Below are 18,246 nucleotides of genomic sequence, written 5' to 3'. Positions count from 1 at the left end.
GTGTGTGTGTGTGTGTGTGTGTGTGTGTGTGTGTGTGTGTGTGTGTGTATGTATGTGTGTAGTACCTACAATCTGTCTTCTTGGCAAATTGTGATATTATCGAGACTAGGCCTCAGCAGCCCACTGCAGGGTGGGAGGGCATGGAAAAGGGAAGTCACAAAGCTGCACTGGTGTCAGGTGAGTGAGACTAGGCATACAATGTACACTGTGGGACTAGTGTGGAGACGTTAACATTTGGAAAGCTTATATGCCCCACTGCTCCCTGAGTTGTGATAGTTTCTATAGCTCTTTGAAGACAGAACTGGGAAGTATACACACACACATTTCTCAGTATTAGGCCTTGTGCTATAAAATGACAATTTTAATGTAAACCCCAAGAAGAATCTTTTCTTTCCACTCTGTGTATGTGTTCAAAGGTTCTCTGGCAATTAGAGAATCGATTCCTGTTATCATAAGTATTTCCTCTTGTTTGCCCAGAGTAATCCATCTCCCTGCCTTGAGGGACCCCTCCCTGACGACTGTATCTTTAATCTGCTTCCCTGGTCCCTATGGTTCTGAAGATTACCAAGCTTCAGATTTTTCTATCCAGCTCACAGCTCGGTGGCTCTCAGCCTGCACGAGGCCTGTGCACATGGCCTGGTACATCCTTAGCCATTGCCAGTGTCTTAAATATCTTGGGGCTTCTCTGGGAAGAAGGCAGAATTAGACCTAGCTGGAGCCCACTGCTCTATTGTATGAGTTTGGGAGGGGCAATTATAGCCTTTTAAATGTCTTTGGATTTCATTCTCCCTCTCTCTCCTGCTTTCCTGTTTATCATGAACAGTGAGAAGCTTTAACTGGGTAGGGAAGAGAAGGATCAGAGAGCAGGTTGTCTCTAGGAGTTCAGCAGAGCCTGCTCATCTCATGCATGCAGCTCTACACAAGTTCAGCTCTCACGATCAACCAGGAGGGAAGCCAGAGAAGCCAGAAAGTTACATTTCCACACATCATCCCCAGGACTTTCCCAGAGCATCTCCACTTCACCTTACCCATGTCAGGTCACTGAAGTCTCTGGCCTTGTAAAAGTTAATCATTTGTTGTACTTGACAGATGAAAACCCATTGCTTCTCTTCCAAGCTTGCTTTTAAGTAGGAAAAGAAACTAATTACTGCTGTTTTCTGTAATGAGTTTAATTTCATTTTGACATTTCCATTTTGTCACGTGAACTTTTCCCCTTAGAAACTTTGGCCAAACTTCTGAAGGAAGATGCGTTTATAAAATTGATGTTTTTTAAAATTACAACCAGATCATATTTCTTCTGGAATCAGTAAAAGCTTGTGGAAGGCATTATCATCATTATAGAGAATAATTCTGTGTATTCCACTTTTTATGTGAGCAGAGAATTGGCTAAAAGACTTTGAAGGTTAGAGCAGTGAAAAGGGCATTGGGCCAGAAAGTGGGGAGATGGTCACAGTGAATTAGCACCCCATTTGTGATGGGAAGGGACAAAAAGTCACTAACAGCTGGACGATGTTGCATTCTGGCAAGCAGCTCCAAGGCCGTGACAGAATGGGTCAACGAAATCTTGAATTTTGTACCCAGATAACCCCACAGTAACTGGACATGTTGTGGTTGAAGTGCCTCTGATACATGCTGCTCACCACGCGCCTTCCCTTTGTTTTTCTTTCCTGATACTCTCTTTGGACCCACCTCTCACCTCCACAGGCAGCCTAAGGGTCTCTAGACTCTTGAGTTTTCTAGATTTAGAACAGGAACGGGACTATACATCACTGTGACATTCCCATCATCCCAACAGCTTATTCTCCATCTTGTCTCCCTTCAATAACTGAAGAAAACTGAGAGCCTCAAGAGGTAACAGCTTTGAATAGGGTCTACTCATGAGAGCAGTAATCAAGTCAGCAGTGAAAATGCTCTAAACCCTTCGAATCTCCCAATAGTCTTAGGAAGAAGGCCTCTTTACCGTCTCCATTTTACAGATGGACAAATTAAGGCACAAAGAAGCTAGGTGGCTTTCTAATTGATGGGCAAGGCTTCTAAGAGGCTGACTTGTTCCATAGGCCATGCTCGTTGACAATGTGAACCGTGCCATTTGTTAAAGATACAGCCTTTGACACTTTTTTTTAAAAAAAAGTTTCATTTACTTATTATTTATACAGTGTTTTGTCTGCATTTGTGCCTGCAGGCAAGAAGAGGGCACCAGATCCCATTATAGATGATTGTGAGCCACCATGTGGTTGCTGAGAATTGAACTCAGGACCTTTAGAAGAACAGCCAGTGCTCTTAGCCTCTGAACCATCTCTCCACCTTTTTGCCAATGTACATTCTCATCACACTCGTCAATGCCAGTTACCTGTTTATACATATGCTTATTTCTGGGCTCCATCTTCTACTCTATTGGTTTATATATCTGTCTTTTGCTTTGTAATATGGCTTGAAACCTGAAAGTGTGATTTTACTAGCTTTGATCTTTCCTAAGCTCATTTAGACACTTGGCAATTTCATATGAGTTTCAGGATTTTTTAAAAAAACTTTATTTATTTCTGCACTGAATCTTTGGATCACTTTGAGTGTTCTGGAACATTTTAACAATTTTAAGTCTCTGACCCATGTAAATGAGGGTTTTTTTTCCATTTCTTATTTGGGTCATCTTTAATTTCTCTTCTTGGCGTTCTATAGTCTTCTATGTACAAGCCTTTTATGTTCTTGGTTGTGCTTATTCCTTGGTATTTTGCTCTGTTTTGAAGGTGTTAAATGGAACTGTTCACTGTGAATGTGTAGAATTGGAATGGGCTTTGCTGTGTGTCTGACTTCTGTTTTGCAGCCTGGCAGAAGAGCTTATTCATTCTGAGACTCGATCAGAGTGTAATGTTCTCTACACAGAGATCATATCATCTGTGGACAAAGGCAGTTTTATCTCCTCCTTTGCGACCTCTGTGCCTCTGTAGCTTTCCTTGCCTGATTGCTCTGGGTAGGACACTCAGCAGAGGTGCCAAGACAGCACAGCCATGTTCCCATCTGGAGGACAGGCTTCAGTCTCTCCCACTGAGTACAGTGTTAGCTTGTCACCATTCAGCATAGATGTCTTCAGACCCTGGACCTGACCATATCCTCTGAGGGGCGTTCCTCTCTTATTTTGGTGTTTTACCTTCTGCTGCCTTTCTGCTGTGCCTGGGGCAGTGCAAGAAGCAGCATGCCTGAAGCCTGGCTGCTGTGGCACCTAGCCTGGACTCAGGCAGAGGAAAGCCTCCCCCGGACCACCTCTGCTTTAGCATAGCCACTGGATGGCTTTGTCTACCTTCCTCCTTAAAGAGGCCTTAGAGCACGGGCCGCTAAAGTCCCTGAATTTCAGCTCTGCATTGCATTACAGTTCAGGAAGTTTGCACTCTCCAATGTTCTTAGAAGTGCATGCCTATGCTGCATGCTGGAAGCATTGCTTTGACTTGCTCCTTTTAGTAACCTTGTGTGGTTTTAAAGATTATGCCAGTTTTAGAGGAGAAGGAAGGGACAATGGCTAGACCAGTGCGTGTCAGACAGAGCCATTTCTAGTAGGGGGTTCAGCAGATGGCCCATCCTACTCCTGTTGTGCTGGGTAGGTTACCCAGCACTGGCTGGTATCATCCTTTCTCTGATCCATTTCAAATCCCAACGCTTCCATTCCTCATCGTGGCTGATGAACCTTCCATCCCAAGGAGGAGAAGAAACGAGAAAAACACAATCACAACTCACACTCAGAACACTCGGGGACAAACAGCAGTGACAGGGATCTGCAAATGCTGAGCAGGGTGTCAGGAGCAATCCCTGCAGTGGAGTGAACTGTGAAGCCGGCCTTCCAGAGTCCAGAGTCTGGCCACATCTAAAGCCAGAAAGCCTGTGGGCCATGAGAGAGGGCAGGCAAGCCGTGGTTTCCTTGCCATTACGTTCGGTTCCTTGTGTTTTATTGTTTGTTTGTTTTTGTTTTTTGACTCTACGGAATGCTATATTATGTGTGACTTCCATCCCAGATGAAGTTCCCACAAATGCCTACTTTCTGGCTCTGATGCCTACCCCATCTCTCCCATCCTCCCCTCAATATCTACTCTGAGGTTTTCTGGGATGTGGACATGGAAGGGAGGATGTACACTGACTCTCATCTGCTATAAGCTTTCTTCCCCTGCTTCCACCGGAGCACCTCAGAGGCCTTGGGGAAAGATAGGAGCTTATTTCTGCTCTTTGGGGCTGGCGAAGCAGGTATGTGTCCTGATGCTCTGAGGCCCTCAGCTGCCAGACACCTTCTGTTCCTTTCTACCTTTGCTCACAGACAGGAACATCTCGCCAGAGACCATTTCTCTCTGGTAGTAGCTACGAGGAGCAGCCAACAGCCCTGCGAGTGATGATTGGTTCTTTCCAACCCATCTTCTGGAGCGATAGGCAAGGATGGCTTTAGTGTGGTGACTTGAATAATACCAAAGTTTATCTTTCTGTCTTGTTCAGAGCCGTCCGGTACCGTTGTGAGCTCAGGGTCTAAAGGTCCTTTCTTCCTGTTTATGTGGCATATGCTGTGGCACTGTTCATCAAATCTGCTTTAAAAAGGGAGGTGTGGCTCGAGGGTAACCTTGTCTAGCATCTGCATGGCACGGGGTTCAGGCCACAACACCAATAAATAAATAGAGACTGCTGAAATTTAGTGCATTTTTAAAGACAGCTCTGCTCACCCTGTAGTTTTATCCTGTGGCAACGTCAAATTGTAATCATTTCTGAGTATCCATTCCCAATTTCTGTATTTATTTCCTCTTGGATGGACACTGGTTCATGGATGCATTTGTCTGTGTTGTTCCAGGGCTTTGTCCTTGCTTCTGTGTTCCGTGCTGGGCCCGGGTGGGGAAGAACGTAGAGGAACACATGCCTGCTTAGTGTTTTAGGGTGGATAGTGGAGAGGACATTTCACTTATGCTCACATGGCCACCCCATACAGGGGGCATGTAAGGCTGTAACATGCAGCGTCAAGACCTGTAGGTGCTGGCCTATAAGACTATAGCTTTGCAAGAGAGAAAAAGCATGGCCTGGGGAGATGGCAAAGTGTGAGGTAATACCTTGAGTTCATGAAGACCTGAGTTTGATCACAGGATCTACTTCAAAAGTCAGGTACTGCTCTGTGTACTTGGTGGGAATGAGATGGACAGAGGTGGGTCCCTGGAGCCTCATCTGCTTGGCCAGTCTCTGGGCTAATGAGAGTCCCTGTTTGAAGCAATCTGTGGGGAGATTCCTGAGGAATGGCACTCTGGACTGCCTGCATGCATATACATGTGGATACACACACACACACACACACACACACACACACACACACACACGTACACATGCGTGCACAATCATAAACAAAGTTCAACTTGATAGTTAGTGGGGCCTAAAGCTGAACAATAATTCAAAGAGGCAGTTGCAAGAAAATTCAGAGTAATTTATTGTTATGGGCAGAGGCGTTAGCAATGGCCGTGAGCTCAAGGCCACATTATGAGGTACGGGGCTTCTTAGAGATGGAAAATGGGTCCTGCTAGAGCTTTAGTGCAGCGTGATAGTCAAGTGCACATTCTGTGGTGAGGTTCAAGTGAGAAGCTGAGCTCCACTCTCAGAGTTAGTCCAGAAGGCAAAGGATCCACACGGTTATGCCGGAATGCTTGGCCCGGGCAAGTCCAAAGTCATGGAACACTGTCATAGTTGGGACCCTTATAGACGTGTCTGAGTGTGTGTCTCCCTAGGAGATTTTAAACCCTGTCAAAGTGGTGATCACGATAAACTGATATTTGCATATGGGGTTTCATTTGAGCAGTGACCTTTTAAAAATTATTATTATTTATTTTATTTTATATTCACGGGTCGTCTATGCAACGCATGTAACCTTTGTTCTTGTACTCCATGTGTGGCACCCGCAGATTCCAGCCCCTGGAACAGGAGTTACAGATGGTTGTGAGCCACAGTGTGGGTGCTGGGAGTCAAACCCAGGCCTCCTGAAAGCACAGCCAGTGCTCTTAACTAGGAGCCATCTCTCCAGCCTGAGCAATCATCTTTTCATGGAAGAGAGTTGAAAGGGAAAAGATGAGAGGGGTAAGAACAAGTCTAAGACCATCTGTAGTTCAAGGCTGGTGGGAGAACAGAAGGCTGAATGTGGAGGGCATTGTGGAGAAGGCAGGAGAGTCCAGTCACAGGCCAAGGATGGAGTGTCAAGTAGACACCATTCGTTTTCAGCTTTGGTCTGTGAAAGGAGGGCTGGAGACAGGACTTGGGAATTCTTCAGACCAAATGCATTAAAAAACATGTGCCCATTACTAACCAGATTCTGTGTTTGTGTTTATAAGAAATAGGAGACAGAAGGGCACCAACTCTGGGTACAACCAACGTAGACATGGGGTTAGACAAAGTTATTATTTAGAGGAGTGTGATGAAGGCCTTAGGAGCAGTGCCATGCATTTCTCAGACTGCCTGTCTCTTCTAAAAATGTGGCACTCAGGCATCATCCATCATAGAGCATTTAGGCTCCATCTCATCTCCTCCCAACCAACCAGCAGACACTCATCCCACAACTAAACACTTGCTGGACATCAGCTCCTCCACACTGTCCTGAGCATGAGGGGCATAGAGGACATCCATGCACTAAGACACTCATAAGGTGATGGTGAAGACACTTAGGCAGCAAATGCTCACACAGCATAGCATCTGAGGAGTCCTCAACACATCAGTTTTTAATTTCTAGATTCTAAAAACTGATCTAGAAACTAAAAAAGCTGCTTTAGGAGAATCAACACTTGGGTCTGCAAAGATGGTGCCACCGGTAAAGGAGCTTGCCTTGCAAGCGTGAGGATGCCAATTCTGTCCCAGGAGTCCACATAAAAATGCTGTGAAGAGTGGCATCCCCTTGTAATCCCAGCAACAATAACAAGGAGGCAGTCACAGGGGCCGCTTGAGGCTCTCTGGCCACCCACATCCCAGCTTAACTGGTAAGCTCCAGGGCAGTAAGAGGTCTTCTCTTAAGGAGGAAGATGGTGTTTCTGAGAATGACACCCAAGGTCATCCAACAGCCTCAATGTAGCAACTGGCAGGGAATTGACTCATGGGAAGTCACAAGAAGTGAGCCAGAGAGCCATTAACACTCTCTCCCCATGAGAGGGCTGCACGGTAGGAACTGAGCCAGCACGCCTGGGAAGAAAGTGGCTGGAAATCAACATGGCCCCCTCCCTCCTGTCTCTTACTGCTCAGTCGGTGACTTGTTGCCAGGAAAGCCACTACAGACCACTAGTGACCTGATGCTGGGCATAGTGGGAGATAGTTTAGGACATGCCCTACAGATCAAGGGCCTCCTGAATGTCCTTCTGAAGACTAACTAGAGACAGGTCATGTGAGAGGGTGAGATACACAGCTAGTTGGCAACCAAAAAGTTTGGACCATAAATTTGCAGACTGTATACTATGAAGAAATGTATTTTCCCCTTCATGGGAAATCATTGGTACTAAGGCTGCAGTGTAAAAGTTATCAAAATATCTTATATAGACAATTTTTTTTTGTTAAGAAATATATTTTCTTCCATATGACTATCCACACTTTAATTTTTATATTCTCAACTCCTTTGAGCAGTAAAGCTTCTGAAATATGATAATATAGAGACCTAAAGATTGCCGTAGGCATTATATATAAATAATAGTAAATCGAAACATTTGATTATCATTAAAAATGAGGGTCAAGAGTCAAAACGCATTTCCTTCTGCTAGCTTAATGACTGAGATTAAAATTTTATAATGAAGTAAACACAATTAAAGATTTACATTACATTTGGATAAACAAAGTCAGATACTTTGTTGATCGAATAAAATCCATGTTTTTCTCTCTTTACTGTGCTTCTGCTGCTTCCTGTTTAATCAAGGGGCTTTCGACAGTCCTCAGCCATTGGGAACATCTGGGAACAATGCCTTTGATTACAGCTGTTTATTAAACAAGTCCAAGAGCAGAAGCTGCGGTGTGCACCACACGCTGTAAGTCCACCCACTCGAGAAGCAGATGGCGGCAGGTGACCTTGCTGACATGTCTCGCCCTGCCCTCCTGCCTGAAGGGCTCTGCAGTGTGCTCTGTTTGACACAATAACCTGTGGATTCTGCTAAGCCTGGCTGGCCTGCAGTTTGTCTTGAATGTCACCGTCGCTCAGTGCCTGATGACTTGGGAATGTGAAATTCTTAGAGAGAGAGAGAGAGAGAGAGAGGTGGCAGGGGAGAGAGGATGACTGCCAGTGTTATCCTTTGGACCATTCTCTACCTCTTTGAGAGAACAGGGCCTCTCATTAGCCTTGAGCTAACCATTAAGCCAGTCTGGCTGGCCAGTGAGTCCCAGCATCTTCTTGTCTCCTCCCCAGCCCTAGGATTACAAGCATGTACCACTACACCCAGTGTCTTGGTTTTGTTTGTTTGTTTGTTTTAATACAGGAGTTGATTCCGGGAATCAAACTCTGTCTGTGAGCACTTTCCTGGATCATTCGCCTTGGTTCCAGGTTCTCATTTTATTAGGGATTTTCCCAGTCACACGAAGTGAGCACTCACTGGTGCTCTGTGTAGCCACTCCCCTAGAACCTAACTGGCTGTGCAGAGGACAGCGGTGGAGACCGCTGCTGGTGGCGGGCACCGGCTCTGTGTCAGAATAATTTTAGGTGTCCCAGGTGAAGATTCATTCTCAATAACAGACGTGAGGGTTCAGCGCACTGAAGAGAAATGATGGGGTGTCTACAATGAGATGAGGAGGTTGAGCCCCAGTGGTCCTCCCTTTAGCAAGCACCCCTAAAATAAATACACTGGCCTAATCTAAGATCATCAGGGACATCCGCTATTCCATAACCAACAAGACTGGCTTATGTGTAAGCTCTGACAAATCCCTACTTCCCTGTTCATTTCACCATGGCAAGGGCGAGACTGGTGCTTTCGGTTTATTTAGAATTGTAAATACAATGGAATTACTAACCTCTCTGTTGTTTCTAGTTTTAAAAAATATTTTGGTATAGTGCAACTTTAGATTTTCAGAAATGTTAAGCGTGCAGCAGACTTCCTAGTTCATATCCCCCTACCCAACAGCTGCCAGAGTTCCATCTTAAATCTACCCATTTGTTACATTTGTTACAACTAGTGAACGGCCACATATATTGTTACTTTTTTTTTTTTTTTTGGTAGCATTAGTTTGGGGAGTATATTTGGTCCCTGTTAGTCGGCAATACTCACTACAGAGTTTTCAACTGAGATAAAAATTTCCTCCAGCCTTTCACTCTCCTTGGTGATATTTGTAGACAATAGAGGCTTAGTCTCAAGTGAAGCTAATCAAGACATCCAATTGTTCTAGCTTTGCATTTTTGTTTTTGTTTTTTAATTCAGCAGGCAAAAATGAATAAGAAAAAAAAAACAAAAAAAACCACAGACTTGATGTAGTTGGAAGATTTGACTCATGGACAAAGCTTAAACAACCCAGTGGGCTTGGGTATTCCCAAACCAATATTGTTCCTTCAAAATGCTTATTTTATTCAGCTCCCCTAAATCTTTAGGATCCGAATTCTACTCAGTTGTTAAGCCTCTTAGCTGTGGCAGGGTGTCTCTTTCTGAAGACCTTTATAGTTTTGAAACACACTTCTCTGGCTGAGATTTTTCTGCTGTTTTGTTGTTGGTGGTGATTGGTTGATTGTTTTTTGTTTTTGTTTTTTTAACATGGTTAGCTGAGTATAGGGCCACTTCAGAAGATCACAAAGTAAATTATTATTTCTCACACATGGTTTTAAGAGGCAGACAACCAACGGGGCTTCAGACTGCTGGCCATAGAATTTGGTCATCTGGCTGAAATAATGTCTGCCCAGTTTCTCAACTGAAGAACCACTGCCTTCCTCTGTGTCTAAAATCGGATGGGAAGTCTTTGAAAGGAAGTTGGTAGGCAGAGCCTTAGGGACTGGGCGTCAGGCTGCCCTTCTTAGCAGTAGCGTACCTGTGATTTATTAGGGATGTGTCTGCTGGGGAGATGCTTCTCATCCTTCCAACTCTTTTATCCAGAACTGAGCCCTAGATAGGGACGGTGCGCTTCAGGTTGTAATTCCATCTTTGTGTTGCGACTTGAATTGCTCCAGCTTTTACAGTTGGCCCTCTTTTCTCTTTTGAAGTCATGTTCAAAGAGGAACCCCTTTGCATTTCTGAGCTCTGCACTCCCAGGGAGCCTCTGTGGTGGGATTGCTCTTTAGACCACCCAGACCTGACAGCTCTGGTGAAGCCACAGTCAAGGGCAGCAGACGGCATCCTCACACCTCTCTGCTGGCAGGATTCAGTGCCAAGTCAAGCCGGGGGGGGGGGGAATGAAAGAGTTGTGAAGCTCAAATTAGAGGGCACGCATGTGGGGGGAGAAGGTGGTCAGGCCCAGCTTGGTTAGAAGGCCAGAGTCACAAGGTATGGGTGTCTGAGGATTCTTCACTTAAGTCTGTAGTTAATAAACATTTACTGAGACCATGTGTGTGCTGGGCATTCTTCCAGAGCCCGGGGGTGTGGCATAGCAACATACAATGCATGCCTTCCTAAGTGTACGTGTTTTGTTTTCTTTTTGTTTTTTTTTGTTTGTTTGTTTTTTTGTTTTTTTTTTGTTTTTTTCTGGAGAGAGCAACCAGGACCTCAACTAGACTGTCAAATGGTGAGAAATGCTGCAAATCACAGAGCAGAGCAAACGGCCTATGAGTAGCATATGGACTGGTTCCCCTAGAGTGCGACAAGGAAGGGATGTCTGATGAAATGATGCTTGCTCAGGGACGAGGCAGGAAAATGAGCCCTGTGGGCATGTGGGGCCAGAGGCGGCCGCGGAGATGGAACGGCAAATGCAGAAGCCTAGAAGGTAATGGCTAAAGTGAACCCCAGGGATTCTAGGTACATTTAAATCATCCTTGCTGTCCTGATTTGCCATTACCATAAATTATTTAATTCAGTCAACAAACAAAATGACCTCTGCGGGCATTCCTAAGGTAGCAACCAAAGGAAGGTTCAGCTTCTACCTAGATGAGGTTTCTAGTGAGGAGAGGGTGGTTCCATGTTTGTGGGCCATAGAAAGAGAAAACACAGACAGCATCAATGCACCCTGTCTTCTCTGCCCCTCTTTTCGTTCTAGAAGAGGGGCGTGTTAGTGAGAAGCCGGTGACAACTGGTGTCCTAAAATACAGCTAGAAATAAAAGCAACTTGTGTGGTTTTCTGATGGCTTCATTTCCATAATTGTTTCCACGTCCCAAGTTGCCTGATTATCTTTTTCTCTTCAGAGAAACAAGTTGGGGAGACTCTAAATGAAAGCTTTGCTAGTGAAGTTTTCATTTGGACTCCACATATAGACTCTCCAAACCACCATCTTATGAAGTCTTACATTACTGGAGTTTGAAGTTGTGGTCATTGCTCCCAAGTGTAGTGTCTCCTGTGGGTCTGGGTCAGGACGACTAGATCCTCTAAACCTTTAGTAGAAAAACAAACGCCAGCCGAGATGTGGCAGAAGTAAGAGTTAGCCTTGTCAGTGTGACCGCGCTGCTTCCCGTATACTGTAAAATCTGAACTCAGAATTTGTAAATGTCTCTTCTCTTCACCCACCTCAGGGTTATGTTAAAAGAGGGAGGGACCAAAGGCTGTTTAGAATGTCTATCTGTGGCTCATGCGGTGGGGCAGCCTTTGATGTGATGTGATCAAATCGTCTCTTTTTCAGTAACTCGGCAGTTATCGTACATCTCTCTAGGATTCCCAGTTCTGCCGGTGCTGCCTGTGCCTAAGGTGAGGAAGTAGAGTGTAGGGTGGGCTCCTCGGAAAGTTGCCCGGATAGAGACATCTGCTCCTCAGCCATGTGAGCTCTGGGAGCTGTGTGTTTCCTCCTCCACAAAATGGCTGTGCATCATTTTTGGGAAGATGAAATGAAGTGGTCCATGTAAAATGCTTAGTCTAGCACTTGGACTAGGGTATGCTCTTAATATTAGTAACTGAATTAGACGAGAGTGGACACATTAACTCACTGAGAACATGCAGTTAATAAGTGATGAAACTCCCTAGTTGTGCTTAGTGGCTGTTGTGTAAATCAGTAAAGATACTTAACTTGGACTTTTTTCATTTTAGGGGGAGTGGGACACAGCAGAGGACAAAGATCACTCAATAATTTATCAAATCCGCCACTCTCAGGGTGTGCAGAGTAGCTCTGCTCGGTCGGAGGACAGTGGTCTGGGATGGGAGTCGTTGGACACCAACATTTCTACATTAACATGGGAGAAAGTCCCGGGCCTTGAATGTGCTACAGAGTATCTGTGCAAATGCTGGATCGTGGACTTCACATTCTCAAAGTGATATCCAGTTCAGTTGGTCAGAGCTATCTTGCAGAGAGCACTTTAGGCTAGAAGTAAAATGACTTGTTAACTTCTTTTGAAATCACAGAATCATGTTGTAATCTGAGAGAGGTCAAGAAATGCTACATTGGTCGTTAGTTATAAACTAGCTAGAATTTTTGGTGATTTCCAGCTCAGCGATATGATACTGTATGGTTAATCTGCGCTGGGAACCATCGGTAAATTGGAAGCAAATGCAGAAGATGATGTGATGTGGCCAGGAAGTCTTTATGGAAGGACTGATAAAGGTTGCATCCAGATGAGATCAGTTGTCAGCACAGGAAATCTTACAGTGATGTGAAGTTATTCTTAGGCAAATATCACCTCAACCTTGTTCTCAGAGAAATATCCTAAAAAGAGCCAAGTTGGTGAAGACTGCCTGAGTACACTGGTCTCCCATAAGCTTGTTTTTCAGGGCAACCAACGCACAGCTGAAATTGTGGACACAGAATTTGAGAACTTAAAAGTCTTTAAATGCCAGGCAGTGGTGTTGCATGCTTTAATCCTAGCACTCAGGAGGTAGAGGCAGGCAGAATATCGGAGGTGGAGGCCAGCCTGGTCTACACAGCAAGTTCCAAGACAGCCAGGGCTACACAGAGAAACACTGTCTCAAAAAAATAAATAAGTAGATATAGATAGACAGACAGACAGACAGATAGATAGGTAGAATATGAGATATAGAAAAATAGAATTTTAGAAAATAATTCATAATTCTTCCTTTTTAATTAGCTCTTTACCTTTTGAAATTACACGCTTCTGATTGTATGTGTGTGGCTGTTTGTAACTAAAATAATAGTGAGTCTTTTCTTGTCCTAACACAACTTCATGGCATTATTTGTACTTCATGCTCGATAGTTTGTGTAGGTTTTTTGTTTTACACTAATTCCTGCTCGCATTCTGTTTCTCTCAGATGTAGAATTTTGTGTAACATGGAGAAACCTGCTTAGTATAAGTTCTGCTAATCATAATCTTCCTGTGACAGCTCAACCTTTTCAAGACAAAATGACCTCTTATTCTCAGAGCAATTTTTCCATAAAAAAAAAAGCAGGAAAGTACAACTTAGTTTTTATGGAAGAAAAGTAGAGAATTTGTCTTTCACAACCACAGATTTGACCAAATGTAACAACTGAGCTTAAAAAACAAAAACAAAACAAAAAACCCTACCATCTGTTTAAAGAAATAAGAAAAAATTCAACAGATTTTTAAAACATCTGAATTCTAACATTCTATATAATATTCCTAATAAATTGCTCAGGAGTGATATTATGCTTAAGTTAGAAAAATGTTTTTCCTACCTACCAAGATCCTATAGCAAAACAAAATGTGTAAATCATTTTTTAATTAGTGAAAGGAAACAGTATCATTGTCTCATTAAAACTTCTGTGTGTCAGTTCCTGTGGCTATAACCTAAGTAACTTGGCCTAGGTATGTATAAACAGAATTTATTTCTCACGGGGAGTTGGCAAGTCCAAGATCCAAGATAGAAGCACCATCGGATTTCATGTCCGGGGAAGGCTGAGTCTCCACTTCAAAAACAGAGCCTTGCTGTAGGGTCCTCACGTGGTAGATTGAGAAGTGAGACTCCGAAGCAGTCTTCATGGCAGAGGAGGCCCAGTGATGAGGGTGGAGTCGCCTCCCAGATGGGAGCGATGCAGCAGACCAATCGCAGCATGAGTTCCTCAGGTTGTCTTGAATCTTTATGTAATTTTAGAATTCTCGAAAGCTGAATTTTCCCCACGGATATTCAACTGAATTTCTAGTTAACATCGCCTATTAAGCCCTCCGATGGTGCTGGGAGACATGATCACTTTCAAGCAGGTTGACAAGACGCATTGTAATCTTTCAGATGCATTGTTGTTCTCTAGCTCATTCTGAAAACAGTGAGTTATTCTTACAATTGGCCGAGTATATATAGATTAATTGCTTATAAAGGTCAAACGCTGGAAACAGCCTTGGTGTCCAAATGTAAAGACTGGTTAAGTAGGACATAGAACAGGGTGCCAAAGAGCCATTCAAGTTATAAAATTTGTTTAATTATAAAAAGTGAACTTTTAAATCCCACAATGACATTTAATTCAGAGTATGACATCACTATACAATTACAACATAAATTGAGAAGCAGCCTAGCTGAGATGCAGCTCTGCCTTATAGTACTGACAATTATTCTCTAGGCTGGTGATTCCTGTTCTGGTGTGGTAGCAGATTCCAGAATCGACAGGAAGTTTCAAAACTTGGGATTCCTACTGCACTTTCCCTGTTTCACCCACTCCACCAGTTGTAGACAGGTCAACACTTGGGTCTGCTGAGCCTGTGGTTCTCCCCTGGCTAAGTCCCAGATTCTTGTTTTGTTTTAATGAGGAATCCCTTCCAGAGAAAAGCTAGAATCTCAGCCTTCAACTCCGGTGGCTTTTGATAGGACCCTTCATGGTTTTGACCACACATAGCACAGAGAAATGGGCATCCTTAAGCCTTGGCTTGGCTAGGATCTCTATCTTTGGGGTCCAAGAAGTCTTATGCTTAGAGGGACCAGTGTCATCCCTGCCAGTCTGATAACCACAGGTTGGTGTCTCCTTTTGCACACATCTCAAGGACTTGCCTTCACTTAGCATTGCAGTGGTTAGGTAGCTGCACAAACCCTGGCTTAGTGGTCCTTGCAGAGGCCTCGTCCTCCAGCACCTGTGGGCCAGAGAGTGGAGCTGACTTGAAGCGATTAGACTGGAAAACCCCACACAAAAATTCACATTGGAACCCTTTAAAAGAGGAGACTATGAGGAAGAAGTGAAGAAGATAAGGGAGGGGTATTGAGGCCAAAGTCTTCCTCCCTACACCATTTACCTGGCAAGTGATTGTAACTGTAGCCTGAAACTAAATGATGGTGATAGAATGATCAAGATTGGAATGGGAGGGGTGGAAGCTGATCCCTTGGAGAAGGCGTTTGGCATGGAAGAGTAACTCAATACCATTATCTTGGCAAGAATATGCCTGGCATACCAGCCTGCTCTTGATTACTGAACAGAACTCATAAATAAAAAATCTGGCCTGGACTCCACCAGCGGAAAACATTCCCTAATGGTTCGTGCTGTGCTGTTATTGTCACTAGTGCCAAGCGGAAACTGTAAGACAGCACATTTGGTATATCGATGCCTTCTTGAACATCCGTTCATTCCTTAGTCAGCCTTTCAGTGACCTGTCCTGAGGCAGGCAGAGCCTCTAGATCTGGGGTGAATAAGCGAGGCACAGACTCCGTCCTGGAACTTTCAGCCTACCCTGGGAACCAGTTCGCAAGCCATGCACTGTGGTAGGAGGCCAGGAGTACTGAAGTGAGGGACATCTACACTGAGACACAGGAGGCTGGAAGGACTCATGGGGGAGGGGTGTCATTGTGGCAATTGGCAGCCTAGCACGTGGTCCCATTTAGTGATGTTTGTCCTCTCTTGCTCCCATCTAGGATCCGCAGCTCTTGTCCACAATGAATGAGTGTCACTACGACAAACGGATGGACTTTTTCTACAACAGGAGCAACACGGACACAGCAGACGAGTGGACGGGGACAAAGCTTGTGACTGTCCTGTGTGTTGGGACATTCTTCTGCCTCTTTATATTTTTCTCTAACTCCCTGGTCATCGCGGCAGTGATCACAAACAGGAAGTTTCACTTTCCCTTCTACTACCTGCTGGCTAACTTAGCTGCTGCAGATTTCTTCGCCGGAATTGCCTACGTGTTCCTGATGTTTAACACGGGCCCAGTGTCAAAAACCTTGACGGTCAACCGCTGGTTTCTCCGCCAGGGGCTCCTGGATGCGAGCCTGACTGCCTCCCTGGCTAACTTGCTGGTGATTGCCGTGGAAAGGCACGTGTCAATCATGAGGATGCGAGTCCACAGCAACTTGACCAAAAAGAGGGTGACACTGCTGATTCTGCTGGTGTGGGCCGTCGCCATCTTCATGGGGGCGGTCCCCACGTTGGGCTGGAATTGCATCTGCGACATCTCGGCCTGCTCATCTCTGGCCCCCATTTACAGTAGGAGTTACCTCATTTTCTGGACCGTGTCAAACCTCCTGGCCTTCTTCATCATGGTGGTGGTTTACGTGCGCATCTACATGTACGTCAAGAGGAAAACCAACGTCTTGTCTCCGCACACGAGCGGCTCCATCAGCCGCCGGAGGGCTCCCGTGAAGCTGATGAAGACGGTGATGACTGTCCTAGGTAAGAGGAGCCAAGAGAGCCAGTTTTCCTGTACACATGGTGGACTGCATGCATGACCTGCAGCAGAGGCCCACTGTGTGCAAGGCACTCATGTGCAATCAGAAGGCAGCCGTGAAGACATAAGTTCCCACTCACGGAGCTGACATTCTCATAGCAGTGAGGAAATGTGTTCTGACTGGGGCAAACAGTGCAGGCAGGACCTTGAAGATAAGTCTTGTAATAAAAACGCAGCAAGGAGGAAGAATAGGTGTCACTCAGATGCAAAGGCATGTGATAGACCACGTGGCCTTGGAGCGGAGATGTGATGGTGACAGGGAAGAGACAGCCTGGGTCTCTGAGACAGGTCACCAGGCAGAAGATGTAGAGGGAGGAGACGAGGCAAGGCAGCTGCCTGTCCAACAGGGCTGCCCACTCAGGTTACGTAGGGCAGTGTAACTGTAGGAATTTGGTATTTCTGTGTGTGAGAAGCAATGAGAAGGGCTTGGACCAGGCGTTGACACATCTATCCTTTAGGCTGTCTCTGCTGCTGCTGTAGGATGATGCGGAAGTGAGATAGCAGCATAAGAGGGCATTTTGAGACTTGGGAGAGTTCACAGGAGCCAGAGCACATCTGGCCAGATCCCCAGTGTGCTTTCAAGATAGAGCTGTAGAGTTTTGCCAAGCTTGGAACTATAATAAACCTAGTACTTAAGTCGCTAAGGCCGGAGAGTAACATGGAGTCCAAGCCTAGCCTGGATAGAGTAATGCCCTTTCTCAAAAAGGAGGTGTGTATGAAGAAATGATAAAATTTGCTTGGATAATGGTAAGGGGAGGAGGGGGAAGTGGGGGATATTATTAACTGAGATGAGGAGGAGGAGCTATGGGGAGGGTCAGGAGTTTGGATTCAGACAGGTTTAGTTTAATATCCTTTCAGACATCTAAGCAGCATGTGATCATGAACTCTCAGGAAGAAGCCTGAACCATGGATCTGGGCTTTTGTTCTGTGCTTACAGACCTTTGAGGGATTCTGCAGGGAGAAAATGGTACCATGAGGGGCAGGGCCACTTGCTCTGCCTTCGAAGTGAAAGTGAATGTGAGTGTGGTGGAGAAGAGGGTCAAGAGAAGAGCCTTGGTATAAGGAATGCCAGCAGAGAGAGAAGCCTCAGAAATTAAGGCGTCCTGGACTCCAAGAGAAGGCAGCCAGGGAAAGGGAATCTAGATGGAATCTCTTGACCTAAAATATGTAGCAACAGAAGGTTTCAAACTTCCTATGCTTTGCACTGAAAAGAAAAATCTTACAGATTTTGGAACATTTTAACCATCTTGGCTGAGCGTATGCCGTGTGGATAGAAACAACCACTATGTCTCCAGGACCTGGGGATTAGCAAACACCAGGAAGATTTCTCAAACCAACAGTTTATTTAATAAATATTTATATAGTGCCCAATATACACCCAGCATTGCCCTGGGCAGTTTTTATGAGTACTAATTTCTTTAATCCTGATGGCAACTTTGTGAGACAGATTATCCTGCCATGGCCAGGTAAAGAAACCAAATGGAGGGTTTAAGCAGTGTGCCCTGAATCATTTCCCTGTGAGTGGTAGAGCCAAGGCTTCAAGAATGTACATACTTGATGTCACAGACTGTGTGTGTGTGTGTGTGTGTGTGTGTGTGTGTGTGTGTGTGTGTGT

General features: G+C 44.9%; 1 protein-coding gene across 4 annotated transcripts in view; it reads left to right on the top strand.

Annotated features, from left to right (window-relative positions):
• Lpar3 (lysophosphatidic acid receptor 3) overlaps positions 1-18,246 on the top strand; it is a 65,871-nt gene that overhangs the window by 5,879 nt on the left and 41,746 nt on the right. For 2 of the 4 annotated variants that reach the window (XM_055614366.1, XM_055614365.1), the window contains exon 2: positions 15,820-16,576. In XM_055614366.1, the coding sequence (XP_055470341.1) occupies positions 15,841-16,576 (736 nt within the window). In that variant the 5' untranslated portion in view covers positions 15,820-15,840. Of the gene's footprint in view, positions 1-7,940; positions 7,998-11,723; positions 11,773-15,819; positions 16,577-18,246 lie in introns of those variants that run through there. The other 2 variants (XM_055614367.1, XM_055614368.1) reach the window with 2 other exon arrangements.

The sequence above is a fragment of the Psammomys obesus genome, unplaced genomic scaffold (assembly GCF_907164565.1).
Source record: "Psammomys obesus unplaced genomic scaffold, mPsaObe1.curated_primary_1811, whole genome shotgun sequence".
Taxonomy (NCBI): Eukaryota; Metazoa; Chordata; class Mammalia; order Rodentia; family Muridae; genus Psammomys; species Psammomys obesus.
Note: the sequence above shows the minus strand (reverse complement) of the source record. Positions and strands in the feature narration are given on the sequence as shown.